The 20,447-nt window shown below is 34.6% G+C and overlaps 1 protein-coding gene across 6 annotated transcripts in view; it reads left to right on the forward strand.

Annotated features, from left to right (window-relative positions):
- MIOS (meiosis regulator for oocyte development) overlaps positions 1–2,175 on the forward strand; it is a 48,628-nt gene extending 46,453 nt beyond the window's left edge. For all 6 annotated transcript variants that reach the window (XM_043588948.1, XM_043588954.1, XM_043588952.1 and 3 more), the window contains one exon: positions 129–2,175. In XM_043588948.1, coding sequence (XP_043444883.1) covers positions 129–225 — 97 coding nt within the window. In that variant the 3' untranslated portion in view covers positions 226–2,175. The remainder of the gene's footprint in view (positions 1–128) is intronic.
- The last annotated feature ends 18,272 nt before the right edge of the window (positions 2,176–20,447 follow it).

Raw genomic sequence — 20,447 nt, forward strand, 5'->3', positions numbered from 1 at the left:
AATTCTTTGGGTTTTAATTCCTGTATTTTTTCAAATACCATTCTACATACAGATAGGTATATAGATAAATGTATGTATGTATATGCTTAATTTAGATTTTTAATTTTTACTTGGCCTATTTTTTTTAGGGACCATGCAGAGTGTCCCGTTTCTGCATGCACATGTAAATGTATGCAGTTGGATACAACAGGAAATCTGGTACCTGCAGAGACTGTCCAGCCATAAAATGTTACCATCTAAAGAGAAACCTTCAAGTGTGGAGCTTTCTAATCGATGTCCTTCATAGCTCAAAAACGTACCTCAGAACAAGTCACTCGTGACTTTCCTGTAATGGGAAAATAAATCATTCTATCAAATCAGCAATTTGATGTTTGAGTGATTTTGATGTGCTTCACAGAGACAAACGCTGCTCAAGTGAACAGAGTGTGGGCATGAATTCTGTTCAGTAGGTTGAAAAAGTTCATTGTGGAAGAGTTTTATAGGGTTTGTCAAAATTATGAACACTTTGCAAGCAGAGTTTTTGGAATAACCAAGAACAGACTTTGAACCTGTATCTTCTATGCTGAGATTGGATCTGTATATCTTTTAAAATAGAATAAAGTGACCAATTTTTACCTGTAGAACTGGAGAGCCCTTACTCCACACTGGAGAATAAATTTCATCAAGGTATGGTTGGTATATATGTTTTAAAGAGTCCATTCCCTTGTACACTTTCATTTCAAGATAAGAAATCTTCTGGCTCAGATCATTATTGTCTTCCTAAGAAAAGCCAGAATTGAAAATGCATCTTACAACTTTTTCTCATCTGAAGAGAAAAATATGTACCATTTCAGGGGAACATGTTCTGAAATTTTCAGTTTTTCAGCCTTTTGTTTTCCAGTGTTCTCATTTGTCTTCAAAGATCCTCTCCATGTTAATTCATCATCTTATGCCCATGATCTGCAAACATTTTGCTGAACACAAAGTCTATGCAAGATTATTATATGTGACCAACCATTCAGCTTCACCTACTTCAGTATGTCCTACTGTCAAATCCCTCCTATTTTGGAATACCCGGTTTTTTCTAAGGTTGTGGAAAGCAGAGTCACTTTGGAGATGATTATACTTTAAATGTAAGTTTCTAAAAGTATATTTGGGCAAATTCAGGAGCTTTATTTAAAAATTTTATTCTTTCCCTTTTCATAGCTAGATAGTTGGGAGAGAAATAGCAAAGGGTTTGTAGCATGCTTCTCTGTTATCTGACTTATGCAGAGTATTGAACTGAATTTCGTAGTTGAAGTTGTATTCATAGATAAAATAAGCATAAATCTTAATTATTATATAGATTTTGTAGAAAAATATCTTAAGCTAAAGAATTTTCAGAGCTTTCATGCTAGCAGTTTTACTTGGTAGAATTAATATATTTATTTTGAGGTATGACCTAAATACTGAACAAAAGTGGATTCAATTTATTTTTTACTTTGAGATCTGATACAAAAGACCCTTTTTAGGGAAAATATTGTATATCTATTGCATATCTACTGTAAACATCTCACCTAGATGACAGTCTTCTTTTAAATTGAAAGAATATATATATATATTTTTTTTTCAAAGATTTCTATAAAGGGGACTTTTTCCAGTCTTCTTTTAAGTAAATCTTCCTGACTTTATTTTACTTAAATATAACCTTTATCTTTACCTTTAAAATTGCTTCAGTTGAAGTGTTCCTTTCAAATTTACTATGCCAAATCAGCTTTAAGTAATGTCAAACTATCGTAATACATTTTCATTTCTCCTTAACTAAAGTTAAGATAGAATTACTGAATTTATATTTATAATAGGGTTATACCTAAAATATTTATAATTTTGGGAAGTACAGTATAATAAAACAAAATCTAGTATATAAATCTGCTTGTAATCATATAGGATGACATTTTTAAGATTCCTTATGCCTGTGTCAGTCTCCTGATATTTTCTCTGAAGCCCAAATATTCATATGTCTATTATATTTGTTTTGCATTTCAATGTCTGTGGACCATGAAAATAGATTCAAATTATTTTTCCATTTTTATTCTTAGTCACTGGTGTTTGGGATTATAAACTCAAGGTATTTTACCTAAACATGTTCAATAGAAGTGTTTAATAAAAATGTTTTTATTACTTTTTAAAAAATTGAATAAATTTGGGTTGAAGTCAGCATGTCTGATCTAGAATTTATCTTTGACTCCTTTACACATAATCCAATAAAATAATATTCATACTTACTTTGATGGCAAACTTGATAACTAATCTTGGAAGTAACATTTCTTTAGACTCTTTTTCAGTTTAGTATGCTTTCCAGGATGGTTATTCTGTAAAATGGTATATTTTAAAGGTACCTTTCCAATGTCAGTGGGAGGTATTAGAGTTAAAAGAAAAACGATTCTGAATGCAATTATATGGCCAAATTTAATTTCACCTATTCATTTGACTGCAAATATTGAAAAGGATGGGCTTTGAAACTTAGATTATAATCCTAGCCCCAGTATAGTGGCCAAATGACTTACCCTTTGTGAGCCTGAATTTCCTCCTATGTTAAAAAGTAAAGAAATACTTCATAGGGTGATTAGGAGTGTTAAGTGATGAAATAAACATGAAGTACTGTATCCCTGTCACATACTAAGTGCTCTGTAAAAGGTGATTAATACTTATTGTTATTTTCATCTTTATTGGTTACTTGTCTTACTTTTTAATTGAATATGGTATAATTTAAATGAGGTATAATTTTACTCTTAAGTAAAAATTTCCCAAGAGCTTATTTTCTGAAATCTGGATAAATTATGACTTTTTTTTTTTGAGGTAGGACTTACCTACTTTTGTTTATACTGTATTTAGAATAATACTTTTTGCTTTTTGAGGAGAGGAAATCCTTCAAACAACCATCTAGGAGTTTGATGTAATACAGGAGTGAACCCAAGGATTGAAATTAAGTTTTCGGTACCTCTGGACACACCTGACTGGTAATTCTTGAAAACTTGAGGTTTTTGTATTCATATTCAACTCTTAAATCCCGGTCTTTATTTGTCTAGGAGAACATATTTCTGTGTAATCCTTCCTTTTCTGCTGTTTCATTACACTTAATACTCATTTCAGTTAAAATGTTGGGGTGGGTAGTATTAATAAAACAGAAGTATACTGTGAGGTTTTTTTCTCCCTTGGGATAAATGTAATTAAAACAAGTTGGGGGAACTAATTAGTTGTATATGTCAGACATCTGCTCAGAGGCATCACAGAGGTAGGAGAGACGTGTTAGGTGTTAGTTCAGCATCCTCACTGTGTCCTTGAGATCCACATGGCCATGGCAGAGATGGGGCTACCCAGACATCTGATCTCCTCCTATCTGCTACTCTGACTCCTTCCATGACATCGTCTGCCTGTTTTCCCTCTTGCCTGAAAATTTTGTAGGTTATTTGGCTGATATACAAAGCAGCATTTTACAAAAATACTTCTGTAAACTGTTAATTTTTCCTGAGTATGGAGACCGAAGGAAGGCTTCCCAAATATTTTTAAAGCTAATGTAATCCAGAGATCAAATAACATGGATTGCCAAAACAAAGAACTGATTTCACTTAGGAATATAACATGATAAATTCATAATAAGTAAAGTGAACATCAAGTCCAACAGTGTATTAATAAGAATAATAGATACTGTTGGTACTTATTATGTGCCGTGTTCCATGCACGTTACCCTATTTGATCCACACAGTATCCCTATAAGGCAGGTGTACTATTACTGTTCCCATACTGTACATGAGGCAGTTGAGGTATAGGGACACGATGTCACTATGGTAGGTTACACAGCTAGTAAATAGCAGAGCCACGATCGAGGTAGCAGCAATCTGACTTCCTAGTCCTTTTAATTATTATTTTATACTTCTATGTACTACTTTATGAACTGAACAAGAAAGGTTTTATTTAATATTAGTACATCAAAACACACCAAAAAATGTCAATAGCTCATTCAGTGTAAAAGGCATTTGATAAAATTCAAAAATTTATTTCCAATTTGTTTTTTAGATTTAGTTATTATCATGCAAAGGAACTGTTTTTCCTCCCTTGTTTCCCTTCTATTTTGCTGTCTCAAACAGCTGGCCTCATGCCTAGTGGAGAACTACTGAAATCCTTCCCATAAAACAAGGATCCTAATGTTACCACCAGTTTTGTACATAGCAGCACAGAAGAGGAAAGCACAAGGAGGCACATCTTGTTTCTTTTCCAAGTCCTTAAAGTTTGGTGTGGCAAAAATGCCATAAATAGTTAAAAGGCAAGCAAACTGGTAAACTACAACATGCATGACAAATACCCTTAATTCATAAGGAGCATTCTCAAATTCATAAAAGACCCAACCAATAGATAATCTTGATCAAGAACTTGTATAGGCAAAATAAAATGGCCAGTAAATATACATAAATGTTGAATCAGAAACTAATACTAATTAAAACAATAGGATACTGCTCACCTGCCTGCATAGATTAAAAAGAATAATATGCATTTACATGGATGTGGAAAAGGAATATTCTCAGATAACAGTTTGTGAGAGTATATATCAGTACAGGTGTTCTTGAGGACATTAGAGCAATATGAATCAAAAACCTTAAGGTTCACACCCTTCGACATAGATATAGCGAATATATGGGAATATTTCTGAGGGATAGATAAGGGCACAAAGATGTATGTTTCTAGGAAGTGGTTCATAACAGTATTGTTTATAATAAAAAAAACAAAATAATAAAATTAAGAGTGAAGAAATTGTTATGTCCAGGGAATACTAACAAATTATTCAAATAGTATAGATACTGTTATTGACAAAGGAAGATTCATGAGGTATTAGCAAAGAGAAAGGCAAGTTACAGTATGTATAAGTATATTTGCATGGAACATGAATATTTACAAAAATTTTAACAGTGGTCATTACTCAAGAGTGGGATTTTAAGTGTCATTTTTTCTTCTTGCTTATCTGTCCTCTAGTTTTTCTATAATAATGATAAATGTACAAATGAATGAATGTGCATATCACACACTTTTATAAAAGTTACCCATGATATGGTATCTTACTATGATAATGAACAATCAAATATGGGGGATCATTCTGAGAATTATTCTGAGAATAACACCTTGCTGCAAGGTGTTATGAAAATTAGTATTGAAAGCATTTTTTTAGATTTCATATTTTATGGTAATATATAGGAATAAAATGAAGATGTGGATTTTTCTCTTAATCTTATCTCTCTTATCATATTTGGAAATAGTGCATTTTGCCCTCCATTTAGCACATTGGGAAATAGATCCACAAAATAATTCTGATTTCCCTGAGATTAGTGGTACGTAGTTAGTGACTTTCAGTATTTTCTCTTCTAGATCTTTCTCATGAGATTTCCTAACTCCTCTGTTTTGGCTGTAGGCCTGTGGCAGGAAACCAGTCCTTTATGCTTTTTGTGTGCCTCCGTGTACCGGACACTGTTAAAGGTTATGATTTCAAAGGGTTGATGGGCACCATGGGTTGCCTTGGAGGAGCTCTGTCTAATGGAAAATGGTAGACATAAGCATAATTTTCTACAGACTCAAATCTATTCAGGTTAATATTGTTGCTGTGAAGTATCATTTTAGCATCTTCTCTCTTCCTACAGGCCAAAAAAAAAAAGGTCAATTTATTTTGTTTTCTAATTTGGACTTTCAAAAATGGTTTTCTAATTAGAAATAATTTAATGAAGTAGAGTTGGTCTATACCATTTTTCAAAAATGTAGTTTTCGTACTGATCTATTAACAGTCCAGTGTTTTGAAATGCTTTGCTAAAAACAACCTTAGGATTAAAGTTATAGACAAGAATAAAACAAGGATCCTGTTGTTGTGCTGATTCTGCACATAGCTGTGCAGAAGAGGAAAGTGGAAGGAACCACCCAAGTCCTTGATGTTTGGTGATGTATGTAAGTTATGTAATGTCAGAAGTCACAGCAACAATAGTAATTCAGTATATGTGGACTTTCATCATTCAATTTATGAAAAGCATGTTGCCTTAACATAATTTCATAACTGGAAATTCAGATGTAAGAATCTAATTAGGTGGGCTCTTAAAATATAAAGTCATAAAGATAAGGTAGTCTGGAGCATTTGAAGAAATTAATGTCTCAGAAACTTGAAATAGGCACTTGTGTAAGAATTCATGCAAACTGTCAGTCTTACATTTTTTAATTTAGAGAATAGCTAAATTATTAGCTATTATTTACATAGCTCCATTTATATATGCAAACACATGTGTGGGGGGCTGGTGGTGTGCATGGGTGTATTTGCAAGAAAGTCAAGTTTGAAATAGCAAATGTCAGAAATCAGGCTTAATTAGATTTATATCACATTGCAGCTACATATTTTGCTGATGATGGTTTAAGAAGTTGCACTATTAAACGTGGTGAAACTATCTTTTTAGTAGCAAGTAATTTGGTAACTATTTCATAGTAAACATTTGAATGGTGCAAAGTTCTTGTATTACATATAATTAGTTATGTCAAAAAATTATTTTCTTGGGATGCTTGGGTGGCTCAGTCGGTTAAGCGTCCGATTTCAGCTTAGGTCGTGATCTCACAGTTCGTGAGTTCAAACCTCGTGTGGGGGTCTGTGCTGATAGCTCAGAGCCTGGACCCTGCTTCGGATTCTTTGTCTCCCTCCCTCTCTGCCCCTCCCCTGCTTGTGCTCTGTCTCTCTCTCTTAAAAAATAAATAAACATTAAAAAAACTATTTTCTTTATCAAGGTGGAAATTTGTATTCTGTATTAAGCGGGCATACTTAATATTTGTTAGTTGAACAATGGGTATGTATCTTTATGATAAATAAAATGTTCCCAAAATAGATGAAGATGTATAATTAATGGAGCAAAACCTTCAGCAGCTTGATGTGAGAGAAGTATCTCTTGCAAAAGTAATACATTTTCTCATCTTAAATCTTACCTTTCCCTTCCATTCTTCAAAAATGGAATGTAAGATCAGTTGTGACTCTTAGAATAAATTGCCATTTTTTTAAAAATTTTTTTTCAACGTTTATTTATTTTTGGGACAGAGAGAGACAGAGCATGAACGGGGGAGGGGCAGAGAGAGAGGGAGACACAGAATCGGAAACAGGCTCCAGGCTCTGAGCCATCAGCCCAGAGCCCGATGCAGGGCTCGAACTCACGGACCGCGAGATCGTGACCTGGCTGAAGTCGGACGCTTAACTGACTGCGCCACCCAGGCGCCCCGCCATTTTTTAAGATATATAGATTTCTGAAATACATGAAATTCCTTTTGGAAAAGTGAGTATGACTCAGTGAATGCTGAGAGACTGCTGGCTTCTAAAAAAGAATACTCCTCTAGGCAGGGAACATTATTTTCTACTGGAAGGATTAGACACAAATTGGAGATTTGTGGGGGGAGATCCTTGAGGTCATTTGCTACAACTGTTGTTTTGGTAACATCCTTCACCTAACTTAGTGAACAAATACTTTTTTAAGTCTATTTTATTGAATTCTGTTATCTCTGTTTCAGAAACTGTTCTGTCAGTTATCGAATATGTTCTTTCTGGGGTCCTGAGAAATTAAAATCATGTATCATCCTTGCTGATAAAACACATCCTATGGGAAAAAAGTAGCCAAGAAGTTACTCAGTACCTCTCCTGGTTTCCCTCTTGTAATTCTTTGTTCTTTTAGAGTTCATTCCCAATATGTGGAATTCTACAGATTTCTAAATAACTTCGAATATCTCATGCTAGATTTTGAGTGGTGTATATTTTCTCAAGCAGAGACATCTGAACGCAGTGAAAATGAATTCTCATAGAACAAAATTGCCAAGCATATGTGACAGAACTGTAGGGAAAAAGAGCATAACTTTAATCTTCAAAGAAGCTTAAAAATAGCTCCACTGTTATTATGCATGAGGCCTGACAATTGACATTTCTCATTTTGGCAGCATTCACCCACAGCCCCGTATCAGCAACTGAACACATTCATCTCTGGGATAAATGATTAATGAGCTGCCTATCATCTCCACTTCTTTTGTACCAAGTGGCAGAGGCTTCAGTTGATCATATTGCAGCCATCAGCATCATTATTGAAATTGATTCTGCCACTAGAAGGTTGTGCTTGGACAATCGATTAGCATTTAAGTAAAATAATTAAGTTACGGCATTAAAAATAACACAAAATCATCCCTTCTCAGTCACTCTGTCACACCTGGTAAGGTTGTTTTGTTTTGTTTTTGCTTGTAAGCTAGGATCATACAACTTTAGATTGAGGAAGGAAACATGGTAGGCATCAAAATTCAGTTCTTGTTTTGAGTCGAACCCACTAAGAGAATAAACCCATTCTCTTTATTAATCACTGTTGCATTGTGTGAAATGTAAACTTACAAAATTGTGTAACTTGTATGCAATGGTGAGCAATGATTTTGCCAAGTTACTGATGTTAGAGAAAAAGTAAAAGGGTAGAGTTAAGACATTTTTGAAAGGCCAGAATTAATCAGAAAGGAGAGAAGATGAAGGATATAGATTGACAAATGGTATTCTGATACAGTGAAATGAAACTTATTTTTCAGCAAGCAGATGTGAGAATGGGGAAAAAAACATCATTTAGATGTTTTGGTGATGTGGTCTGCATGTCTAAAACAGATGGCAGAGAGTGATGGTCAGCACAGGCCTACAGAAAAGTGATGGACTGCAGTTTGGGTGAAGTGTGATACACCCAAGGGAAAGGACTTGACACTGTAGGAGCTCAGTAAATGTTAGTGGGGTTTTAGTTACTCCTCTTTCCTCCTCATTTCTAGTCTTAGGCAAGACAACTCAATCTGGCTGCTGGAGTGGGGACCTACCTGTGTATTTCAGTGATAGGGAAAAATACCATGTGATAAAGATAATTTGATTGTACATCATGGTGTCCAAGGCATAGTCTTTTTGTGCATGGAGTGATTTCTATGAAGATACATGGTTAGACTGCCATTAGGTACCTTCTGGAATCAATTATTAGTGCCATCAGAACTGTTCATCATACAAGGGAATCCCAAGACTCGTTTTGTATAATTGGAACATTATTCTCATGTAAAAACATCCTGAGGAGGGAGTTGAGTGGTGGTCAGATTGGTGGAGTGATGGATGTGAGGGTCTTCTGAATTTCATAAGACCAACTGTTTAATCTACCTCAAAATTAAGACAGCTACCTGAACTACATTATATGTGTCACCCAGTCAAAACACATGCACATTTTCTTCAGAGTTAGGACTTGTTATACAAAGAAACAGAGCCATCACAGCTCTTTCTCATTCCAGCTCCTTCTGCTCTATACTTAAGATTCCAGATTTTAGAAGTTAGGCTGTTGGTGATGGTATTGTGAGTTTCAGTCTTTTTCTGGTTTGTGTATATTTTAAGAAACTAGAAAAGGCTGCTTTGAGGACTAAGTAGAGGACATTTTTACCCAAAAATTGTTGGTGTAGATAACTGAGACCTGTATTTTGTTTTTTGTGTTGTTTTTTTTTTAATTCAAGTTTAATTAACATACAGTGTTGTATTAGTTTCAGGTGTACAATATCGTGATTCAACACTTCTATACATTACTCAGTGCTCATAAGTGTACTCTTAATGTCCTTTATCTATTTCCCCCATTCCCCTACCCACCTCCTCTCTGTCAACCACCAGTTTATTCTCTGTATTTAAGAGTCTTTGTTTTGTCTCTTTTTTCTTTTTTTTTTCCTTAAATTCCACATATGACTGAAATCATATCCTATTTGTCTTTCTCTGCCTGACTTATTTCACTTATCATAATATCCTTTAGGTTCATCCATGTTGTGGAAAATGGCAAGATTTCATTTTTTTTATGACAATAATATTCTGGCATATGTGTGTGTGTGTGTGTGTGTGTGTGTGTATGTGTGTGTGTGTACCACATCTTCTTTATGCATTCATCTATCAATAAACACTTGGGTTCTTTCCAGATCTTGGCTATTGTAAATAACGCTGCAGTAAACATAAGGGTGCACATATCTTTTCAAATTACTGTTTTCATTTTCTTTAGGTAAATGCCTAGTGGTAGAATTACTAAAGCATATCATAATTCTGTTTTTAATTTTTTGAGGAACCTGTTTTCCACAGTGGCTGCACCAATTTGCATTCCCACAAACAGTGTACAAGGGTTCCTTTTTCTCCACATCCTCGCTATTGTTATTTGTTGTGTTTCTTTATTTTAGTCATTCTGAAAGGTGCAAAGTGATATTGTTTTAATTTGCATTTCCCTGATGATTAGTGATGTTGAGCATCTTTTTATGTGTCTGTTCGCCATCTGTATGTGTCTTCTTTGGATAAATGTCTATTCAGGTCCTCTGCCGATTTTTAGTGTGATTTTTTTTTTTTTTGGTGTTGTGTAAGTTCTTTATATATTTTGTATACTAACTCCTTATTGGATATATCATTTGCAAACATCTCCTATTCAGTAGGTTGCATTTTTGGTTTTTTGGTGATTTCCTTTGTGGTTCAAAAGCTTTTTATTTCAGTGTAGTCCCAATAGTTTAATTTTGCTTTTGTTTCCTTTGCCAGAGGAGACATATCTAGAAAACTGCTTTTAATGGCTGAAATCAAAGAAATTATTACTGATGTTTTCTTCTAAGACTTTTTTGGTTTCAGGTTTCACATTTAGGTCTTTAATCCACTTTGCGTTTAATCTTGTGTATGGTGTAAGAAAGTGGTCCAGTTTCATTCTTTTGCAAGTAGCTGTCCAGTTTTCCCAACACATTTGTTGAAGAAATCATCTTTTTCCCATTCTATATTCTTGCCTCCTTTGTTGTAGATTAATTGACCATAAAAGCATGGGTTTATTTCTGGACTTTCTATTCTGTTCCATTGATCTATGTGTCTGTTTTTTGTGTCAGTACCAAACTGTTTTGATTACTACAGCTTTGAAGTAACTCTTGAAATCTGGGATTGTGATACCTCTAGCTTTGTTCTTCTTTTCCAAGAGTGCTTTGGCTATTTGGGGTCTTTTGTGCTTCCATATAAATTTTAGGATTATCTATTATACTTCTGTGAAGAATATTTTTGGTATTTTGAGAGGGATTGTATTAAATGTGGATTGCTTTGGGTAGTATGGACCTTTTAACAATATTGGTTCTTCCAATACATGAGTATGGAATGTTTTTTCCATTTTTTTGTGTCAACTTCAGTGTCTTCCATCAATGTTCTGAATTTATCTGTTAGTTCCATCTGGTCCAGTGTGTCATTCAAAGCCCTTGTTTCCTTGTTGATTTTCTGTCTGGATGATCTATCTGTTGATGTAAGTGTGTGTTAATGTCCCCTACTATTATTGTGTTGCTGTTAATTTTTTCCTTTATGTCTGTTAATAGTTGCTTTATGTGTTTGGGTGTTCCCATGTTGCATGCATTAATATTTACAATTGTTATAACTTCTTCTTGGATTGGTCCCCTTATTATGTAGTGTCCTTCTTTGTCTTTTGTTACAGACTTTGTTTTAAAGTCTGTTTTGTCTGGGGCGCCTGAGTGGCTCAGTTGGTTAAGCAGCCAACTTCAGCTCAGGTCATGTTCTCATGGTTTGTGAGTTCAAGCCCTGCATTGGGCTATGTGCTGACACCTTGGAGCCTGGAGCCTGCTTCAGATTCTGTGTCTCCCTGGCTCTCTGCCCCTCCCCTGCTTGTGCTCTGTCTCTGTCTCTCAAAAAGTGAATAAAAACGTTAAAAAAAAGTCTATTTTGTCCAATTTGAATTGCTACCCTAACTTTCTTTTCACTTCCATCTGCATAGTAAATGTTTTCCTATCTCTTCATTCTCAGTCTGCATGTGTCTTTAAGTCTGAAGTGAGTCTCTTGTAGGCAGCACATAGATGGGATGAGACCTGTATTTTGGAAAGTGGGCAGAATATGGTTAAAGTAAGAGGAAGGACTGCAGTGATACGAAAAAAAAAAAAAACAACAAACACATGGAAACAAGAGTTCCATAAGTGGACCGTTAACAAACTTACTTTTTATGTTAAAATTCTTCATTGAGAAATAATTCTCTTCACTCACCATGAGATGAGCAGGTTAGGCCAAGTTGTGCTTGATCTGCTGTGAGTGAACAACCCCACCCTTCTTTAAGACCCTTGACACAGATTGCTATCAATCACCTGCTTTCCCTCCAAACCTTTTCCAGCATAGTAATATTCAAGGCAGCAGCTATCAGCCGGTCAACATTCATGTTTCCCATTTTTTGCCTCACCATTGATTTGGAAAATTACTTATAAACCAAAATCATGAATGGTTAGAATGGGGAGAAAACTACAGGGTCATTCAGGGAGGTGCTGGAACTAGCTCTCAGATCTCTTGAGTGAAGTCTAGTGTTTTTCTGTTTCATAGATGAACTAGACCAGATGAACTGTTCCTTGTTAGTACAATGTATATTATATGAGCTTTCAGTGATTTTTTTTTTTAAAGCTAAGTTTTGTTACAAAAATAATGCAGGCTCATGAAAAAAAAATATCAAAAATTACAAAACGTACAATATGGAAGTAAATATCTCAGCCCTTTGCTCCATTATCCCTGTTATCTACATGCTGCCTTCCAAAATTCCAACTTTTACTTTCCAGAGGAAGCTGCTTTAAAGTTCATATACACGTATGGAAATGTTCTTTACATAGACTGTATCTCTCTGTGTCTGTGTCAGTCGTTGCCTCTCTTCATGTGGATAAAATCATGCTATGTAAATTTTCCTTCAAATTACTTTTTTTAACCTAAAAGTGTATTTTGCAGACTTTCCTTAGCCCATATATACCTACTTTTTTTTCTTTAGCTGAATGGTATGCAATTATATGGATATATCCTCCTTTCAATGGCAATTTGAGGTATTTCCAATTGCCGTTTTTACAAATAATGTTGCAGGGAACATCCGTGCTAGTATATCTTTGGGTATTTGTAGGTAAGCGTAACTGTCAGATACAATATAGAGCTTGAAATTATTGAGCCAAAAGTTATGTGCATTTTACATTTTGATAGCTATTATCAAATAGTTCTGTTATAAACCATTTTCCTCTAAATCATTGGTATAGAAAATGCTTATTTTCCCCCAACATCTTCAATAGCTGGCATTAAAAAAATTTCTATATATGGCCATCTGGAAGGTAGAAATCTTAAAAATGTGTTAATTTATGTATGCTCCATTCTGAGTGAGGTAAGCACAGAGTTTGTCCACTGTTTATTTACAGTGCACTTATTGACATGCACTGCCTGCTCATTTCCATGCTCAAACTTATTGATCTTTACTTTTGAGAAAAAAATAATGTTGGAAAGCCCTGATTTCGATACAATTCTCTCCTTATTCATCTTTTCTAAAATTTCAAAATTACCTTTGATGCATTTCTCCATTTTCAGGATTTTAATATTTTTCCTCTACATTGGTCCACCCCGTCTGCCCCCTCACCCAAAAGGGGAAAATAATAACCTTCTCCTTCCTTTTATCTTCTTCAATTGAGAATGGTCCAGCATTGATCACATTAAAGCAGTTGTTTAAACTAAATCCCTTTATCAAGGGATGCAGTTAGTATGTAACCATAGAGATCATATTTTGAAGTCAAATAGAGGTGGTGGTTTTGACTATCATCTAGTAGCTATACAACCTTAGCCAAATTAGGAAATACCTCCTACCCCAAAGAAGGGGATGAGGCTTATATGTTAAATAAAAAGGGGTGGGACTTATATGTTAAAATAAAGGGCAAACACAGCTCACACACACACACACACACACACACAAAACCTTCAAAAATGCTATCTATTGTTATTACTGTTAAGAAATTTGGAGAATATGTTTTGGGTAATTTACTTAGTTCAAAATAAGAAACAATATATCTAGAGTGTTAATTCATGTTTAAGTGTTTGGTTGCAGTTAGGGTGAGGAGGACTACCAGTACTGTCAAAAGTCTCTGATGCTCTGGGTTCAGAGATAATTTTTGTTATAATGTTGCTTAGTATATTGTACTCCATTGTCTTGTTGCCACCTAGTGTGGGTTCTTCCTATTCATCTTGTGTCTCAGTGGTACCCACTGTAGGTCAAGTCATGTGTTTAGGGATAGGGATATATATAACGGGCCAAAGTGACCAAACTTGGCTGATTTGTTTAGAATGAATCGTACTGAAAATTTTACCTCCTGTTTACCTGAGGGCTATTCAGGAACACATTTCTACTGTGAAGACTTTTTCACTTAATTTTTGAATGGGGAATTTATTCACATGATTGAGGTAGTTTATTTCACCCTCATCCACTATCTTCTGAGTTTCTGCATCCTATTCCTACCCTTGTGGAGTTAGAAATATTTTAGAGAGGCAGACAAGAGATTGCAACAAAGTCTGACAGCACACTTAAGGTCTTCTCATTACTGGTGATTCTTGGTGGGGTTGTTGGGTTTTGGGAGGGAGGGCATTCCAGAATCCTGACTGAGAAGCTTCAGCCATGAAATTTTCATATATATCAGATTAAGACTTTAAAAGATTGACAAACAGTTAAAGGAATAAACTGCCATAGATGGAATAAAATGGTTCCTTGGTCTATTTATTGAAATCTCTATTGCAGTAATCACCCCTGTATGTGGCAGCCTCTAGAGGTTAGTTATATGAAAATGCTTCCTGAAGTAGTTTAAATTGGGTACTCTTGGCCTCTTCTTACCAAAATGCATGGGTGAAAACTAACATATGTGACACTTTCATCTGTGTACTTTAGCTAAGTAGAAATGAGCCATTTCCAGGTCGTAATAACATATTGTATAAAATGGTAACGTTATTACATTTATAATATATAAATGGAATTAATTGTATAATGTTATACCATATCATTGTGAAATGCATATTGTAATATGTTGTAATATATCCAAGCCCAGTATGAGTAAAACTCTTATTTGCATGCCTGCATTCTTATGAATATTATGGAAATGAGTAAGTTCGTTTCTTAGTAACAAGTTTCCATAGCTCACAATCACTTAAATATGTGTATCTAAAGTTTCTCATCAGCGCTTTAGAAGTTTTCCCCTAAACAAAGCAATCTGTCTTTTTATTTTTCATGAAATCGTTTTTCTATTTTAGCGTACATTCCTTTTTCATTTTTAAGTCTGTAATCTTCGTTATATAAACTGCAGGCTATCTGAGTGAGGTAATCTGCTCTCCCCTCTGCTGGAAGGGGGAATGTTTTCCTGTGCCACCATGTAATTTGCTTTGCAACAATTATTGCTATTTGTAACCAGATATAGTGATCACAGGACACATGTAGCTGAATTTAGAATCTGTTGAAAACAGGGAAGGCAGTATGACTGTTTCTAAATGTTATTGACTTAATGATTTTAATTCATTAAAAATTTTAAAGTTCAAATGCATCAATCCAAACCATTCTTTTCTGAAATGTACTTCAGATAAATCCCTCCATGTTCTGATGTTGCAAATGGCTGTCAGTATATTATTTTATTTCCCCGAGTCCCTGCAGTTTCTTAGGCTCATTTCCAATGATATAGTTTATCAGATAACTTATCTTTAGTCCTATTTTTAAAACTACAGAAGCCAAATATCATGTATTCTAGGCAATTTAGGGAGTCATACCGACAGGTATATGGTACATATGGTGTCTTATAATCCTTTCCAGGCTTTCTATCAAGGAATCCTAGATGTGTATGTAACTGGTGTCTTTTACCAGTTGTACATGAAATTTACAAATGTTTCTTTGGCCTTCTTCTTCTTCTTTTTTTTCTTTTTGTCTTGTTCTTCCTTTAAATGCTCAAAGAATCAACTGTAAATCAGGTTAAACAGGAAGCATTATTTTTGTTTAAGCTTTATAGTTTTTGAGTTCATATATACTCATAATGTGTATACTTTGTATTGCTTAAAAATGTTATTAAATTTGTATACCAAATACATTTAGGTTATAAGATAGACGATAAAGGAAGAAAAGCAACATAGAACATATTTTATTCATTTTGGAATGTTATTTTTAAGTTTTCCTTAAGAAGGTCTAGAGCAGGATATTAGTGCCAGTTTTAGCAGATTAATGTTCCTGTGACAAATGACAGCAATCAATTGTCTGACTGTCTTATTCTATTTCCACTGGTAACTCAAGTTCACATTTGGGGAAGTCATATTGTATGAATTTATGATGGGGAAACAGGGAAAGGATAGAAACCTTTGCATCTGTCTTAAATTCTTTTTTTAGAAACAAGTGGGATAGAAATAAATATCATATCTCATCTTGAGTTGTTTTCATGACTTAATCATACTGCTGAGGGTGAAGGAAATTGCTCAGTGGGTCAATTCCTCCAGGTCACCAGCTTCCAAAAGAAAAAAGAAGTCTACAAATTCCCCTGATTTTGAGGCAATGGTTTCTAATTCCTAGTTCCTCCCTTGGTCCACAGTATGTTCATCTGGAAAACATTTAGTCATTTCTGAGGAGATTCCAAAAGGAGGGAGCCCCTGGTCCACTGTCTGCCTCTTATAAAAGGTCAAATACATGACTAAGGCATAACATTTCTGAGCCATATGAAAGAAATAACTGACTCAGTGGGACCCTGATCACTGAAAAAGAATAGTGTATCTCTTAAAAAGATGTATTCTCTGGTCAAGCCCAATGCTTGCATAATACTTAGTTTCTCAAAAGCTACACAAAATATTAAGATGTTTAAGTGAAATGAGACACTGATTTTGATTTTCTTAGGGTTATGCTAAATTTATTTGACACAATTTGGCTTTATATGATCATTGTGTATTAAGTGGAGTTAATGAAAATCAATACTAAGGTCTAAATAATATTTAGTTCTTAAATAAATACCTAAGCTAAGAATATTAAATGTCTTAGCTTTTGAATCAGTAATTATTCAACAGAAGAATTTCTCTTTGTTGATTATACTTCAAGATTTAGAGTGACAAGATACCAAGATCTTTAAATGAAACCATTCATTTAAGCCTATTCTTACTAAATAAACTTTACCTTACCATAACATTTTATGGTAAGAGAGTCTTAGCCAAAATTATTTTCCTGGGTAATATTTCAAACTCCTGTGAAAAATGAATAGAATCTTTAAAATGGAGGGTAATTAAGTCACAGTGTCATCTATGGTATTGCCAAAACTATTACACTTACGGTTCATATATTTTCTTTTCAACTTATGGCACTCACTGTTGGAGAACTGTCTCAAAATTTTCTCAACTTTGCATCTTCAATAATGCATTATATAAAGTCCACAGCTATGGTTGTCCTTTAACTCCCCATCTACAGAAATAATTATGTAGAAAAAAAAATTTCTCATATGTGAAAGCCACTATTTTTTCAGTCCAAGTCTTTTTTTAAAAAAAAGATGAGGAAATGCAACAGAACATAGCACTTTGCTTCTGGCATTTTGTAATACACAAAGAAGAACGAATGGCATGCTAATGACAAATTTAATCCTTGCAGTGAAGATGAATGCATTACACTATAAATTGTTCATCGTCTACACCTCTGGTCTTAATTAGCCATCTCAAACCCTATGCTGTAGGTCAGATTGGGGTCATAAAGACCATAGGTGGCTTCCCTCAAACCAACATCGCAATTAAAAAGTAACTTAAAACATATGCTTTGTTATTACTCTGGATTTAGCATCATCTTTTTCAGATAACCTGTGGTATCAGATTATTAATCTTCTTTCAGCAGTAGATCAGAATCAAATTCCATGTGAATTATGTAAGGGAGGAAACTGAGTTGTAGTTTTACTAAATAGAACCTAAAGAATCATGGTGGATTTCTTTGAAACCTTAGACCAATTAAATATTAAACAGCTCTGAGTCAAGACACCGTTAGAGATTATGCTGTGCTGTTATAGATTGACATTTCAGAGGACAGGGACATTATTTATGTGTATCTCTAGCCCAGGACTTGACACAAAATGTTTCTTGAGTAACAATATATATATTAAATGAATATCTTAAAAGACAATAATTCTATGAATTTAGTAATAATACTAGTTTATCACTCAAACCATTTAACTCACCCTATTAAGAGATGCTTTCTGAGTTGTTTTAATTTTGCCTTTCTCAAATGAGTAAAAAAAGATTGTTTGGAGAACATCTGTAAAATTATGACTAAAGACAATGATTTTATAGTTCATCACACTTCACATTAGATTATGTGTGATATATTCCTTTTAGAATTTTACGGAAAGGTTTGATTGTTCTAATGGATTTAAGGATATGAAAATTGTATGGCTTGTTGTTCCTTCCTTTTCTTAGGTTTCCTGCGCAGCTGGAGCTAAATTTAATGCCTATTTGTATTCCCTATTGAGTGCTTTCATACTTGTTATGTCCTTTTTTGATATTTTTCCCTTTTTACTTTCATAGCCTAAGTCTTCTTAGAAATAAGTGTGATACATGTTAGTGATGCCAGTGTTTTATCTTCAGTCCTTATCTTCACTTGTTCATTGAGCTTTGAACATTCTTGACGACTCTTTGAAGCTCTGCTTCCTTGCCTTTCATGGTATTCTTTCAGTGAGTAAATATTGAGTGCTTACTAAGTGTCAGGCATTGTTGGGGCCCTTTTCTTGACCCAGTCACTCTCCCACTGCTGTTCTGTAAGTGCACAGTCCCCCCCAGGTTGTATCACTTGTTCTGTGGTTCTCTCAATTGGTGCGCTGTTCTTTGATTTAGAAACGATACCTTACTTGGAACTCCCGGGGCAGATTAACTCAATTTTTGGATTTTAGGTAAAGTCATAGGATGCATCTGCCATATGTTATGTAACACCCTCTCACCCCGAAGGCAGCACCCTCTAACCAAACATATTAATATTTCTGCAGCGAAGCATATGAGTATTTACAGTAAGTGGAATAAAGACTACGAGGAACCTGACTAATTTTCTTAATGGGTTTTATTGCCAAATGAGTTTTGTCCCAAAACTAGGGAAAAGATTTGGGGTTTCAAACCATGTTGGATTTTGAAATTTCAGGTAAGAGGTGGGAAGATCCCTTAAACTCAACTTTAAATATTTTAGACTGTCTCACAAATCTCTGATCCTACATTTCCAAGTAATCTTCTGGACATCGTCACTAAAAGATCCTATCAGTCTCTTAATTTGTGTTAAACTTTTTGCCTGCTTGCCAACGGACCTCATCTGTGTTTCTTACTCTGTTTAATTCCTAGCATAATCACTGAGTCCTGCGGAATCCATTATAATATATTCTGAACTTCTTGTCTCTTGTCCTTTGTCACCTCACCTATTATGATTTCAGTCTTCATTGGCTGTCTCCTTGGCCTTGTTGACTCTCAGACCAGGCTGGATGGACTAATTTATTCATACACTATGTTAGGCATTAAAAAATACCAGTAAAACAGTTTTGTTTTGTTTTGTTTTGTTTTGTTTTGTTTCATCTATAAACACCTCTCCTTAGTGGGGAAGCCTAGAGCACTGGTTCAATAAATGAGGGAACACTTGGCACAATGGATATTTTGCAACCATTATTTTTAAAAAGGTTGAGATAGCTCTGTATGTCAATTGCCAAGACGTATTATAGGAGAAATGCATGTTGCAGAACAGTATATTGAGGCCCTATACAGACAGTTACATAGTCAAAATTCTGGAAAGCTATCTATCAGTCCATAGCACTGTCTCTGGAGAGACACTAGGAACTTGACTTTCTGATTTTTGAAATGTTTAAATATATGTGCAGTAGTCCCTTCTTTATCCATGGCTTCACTTTTCTATAGTTTCAGTTACCTGCGGTCCAGAAGCAGATGACCCTCCTTCTGATATATCCTCAGGTCAATAGTAGCTCAAGGCTATGTCACAGTGTCTATGTTATTCACTTCATTTCATCTCACCACATAAGCGTTTTATCATCTCACATCATCACAAGAAGGGTGAGTACAGTATAGTAGATATTTTGAGCGAGATGACATTCACATAACTTGTATTACAGTATATTCTAATTGTTCTAATTTATCATTAGCTATTATTAATCTCTTAATGTGCCTACTTTAGAAATTAAACTTTATCATAGGTATGTATGTATGTGTGTATAAGAAGGAACAGTAGAGTTAGGGATGATACTATCTGACACATCCACTGGAGGTCTTGGAAACATATTTCCCATGGATAAGATTGGGGAACTACTGTATGTGTACATGTATTTAATACATGTATTTACATTATATAAAATATATTAACACAATTAAGCATCATATAAATTATATATTAAATATATTTTTATAATAGATAAGCATAATAAATTTATCTGAAAATTAAAAAGGTTATCCGCAAGTTAAGTGTGATAAGAGGTATAAAGAAAGAAATATAACATGAGTAACTAACTCTGCTTGTCTGTTAGGGAAGCGTAGAGAATGTTTTCCTTTCTAGACATTGCATTCAGAGTAGAGACCAAGTTCAGTGGCACCAGGTCTTAAAGGGTCTAATGTGTTCCAGGAACAGCATATCAGTGCTGGA

This window comes from Prionailurus bengalensis, chromosome A2, assembly GCF_016509475.1.
Source record: "Prionailurus bengalensis isolate Pbe53 chromosome A2, Fcat_Pben_1.1_paternal_pri, whole genome shotgun sequence".
Lineage (NCBI taxonomy): Eukaryota > Metazoa > Chordata > Mammalia > Carnivora > Felidae > Prionailurus > Prionailurus bengalensis.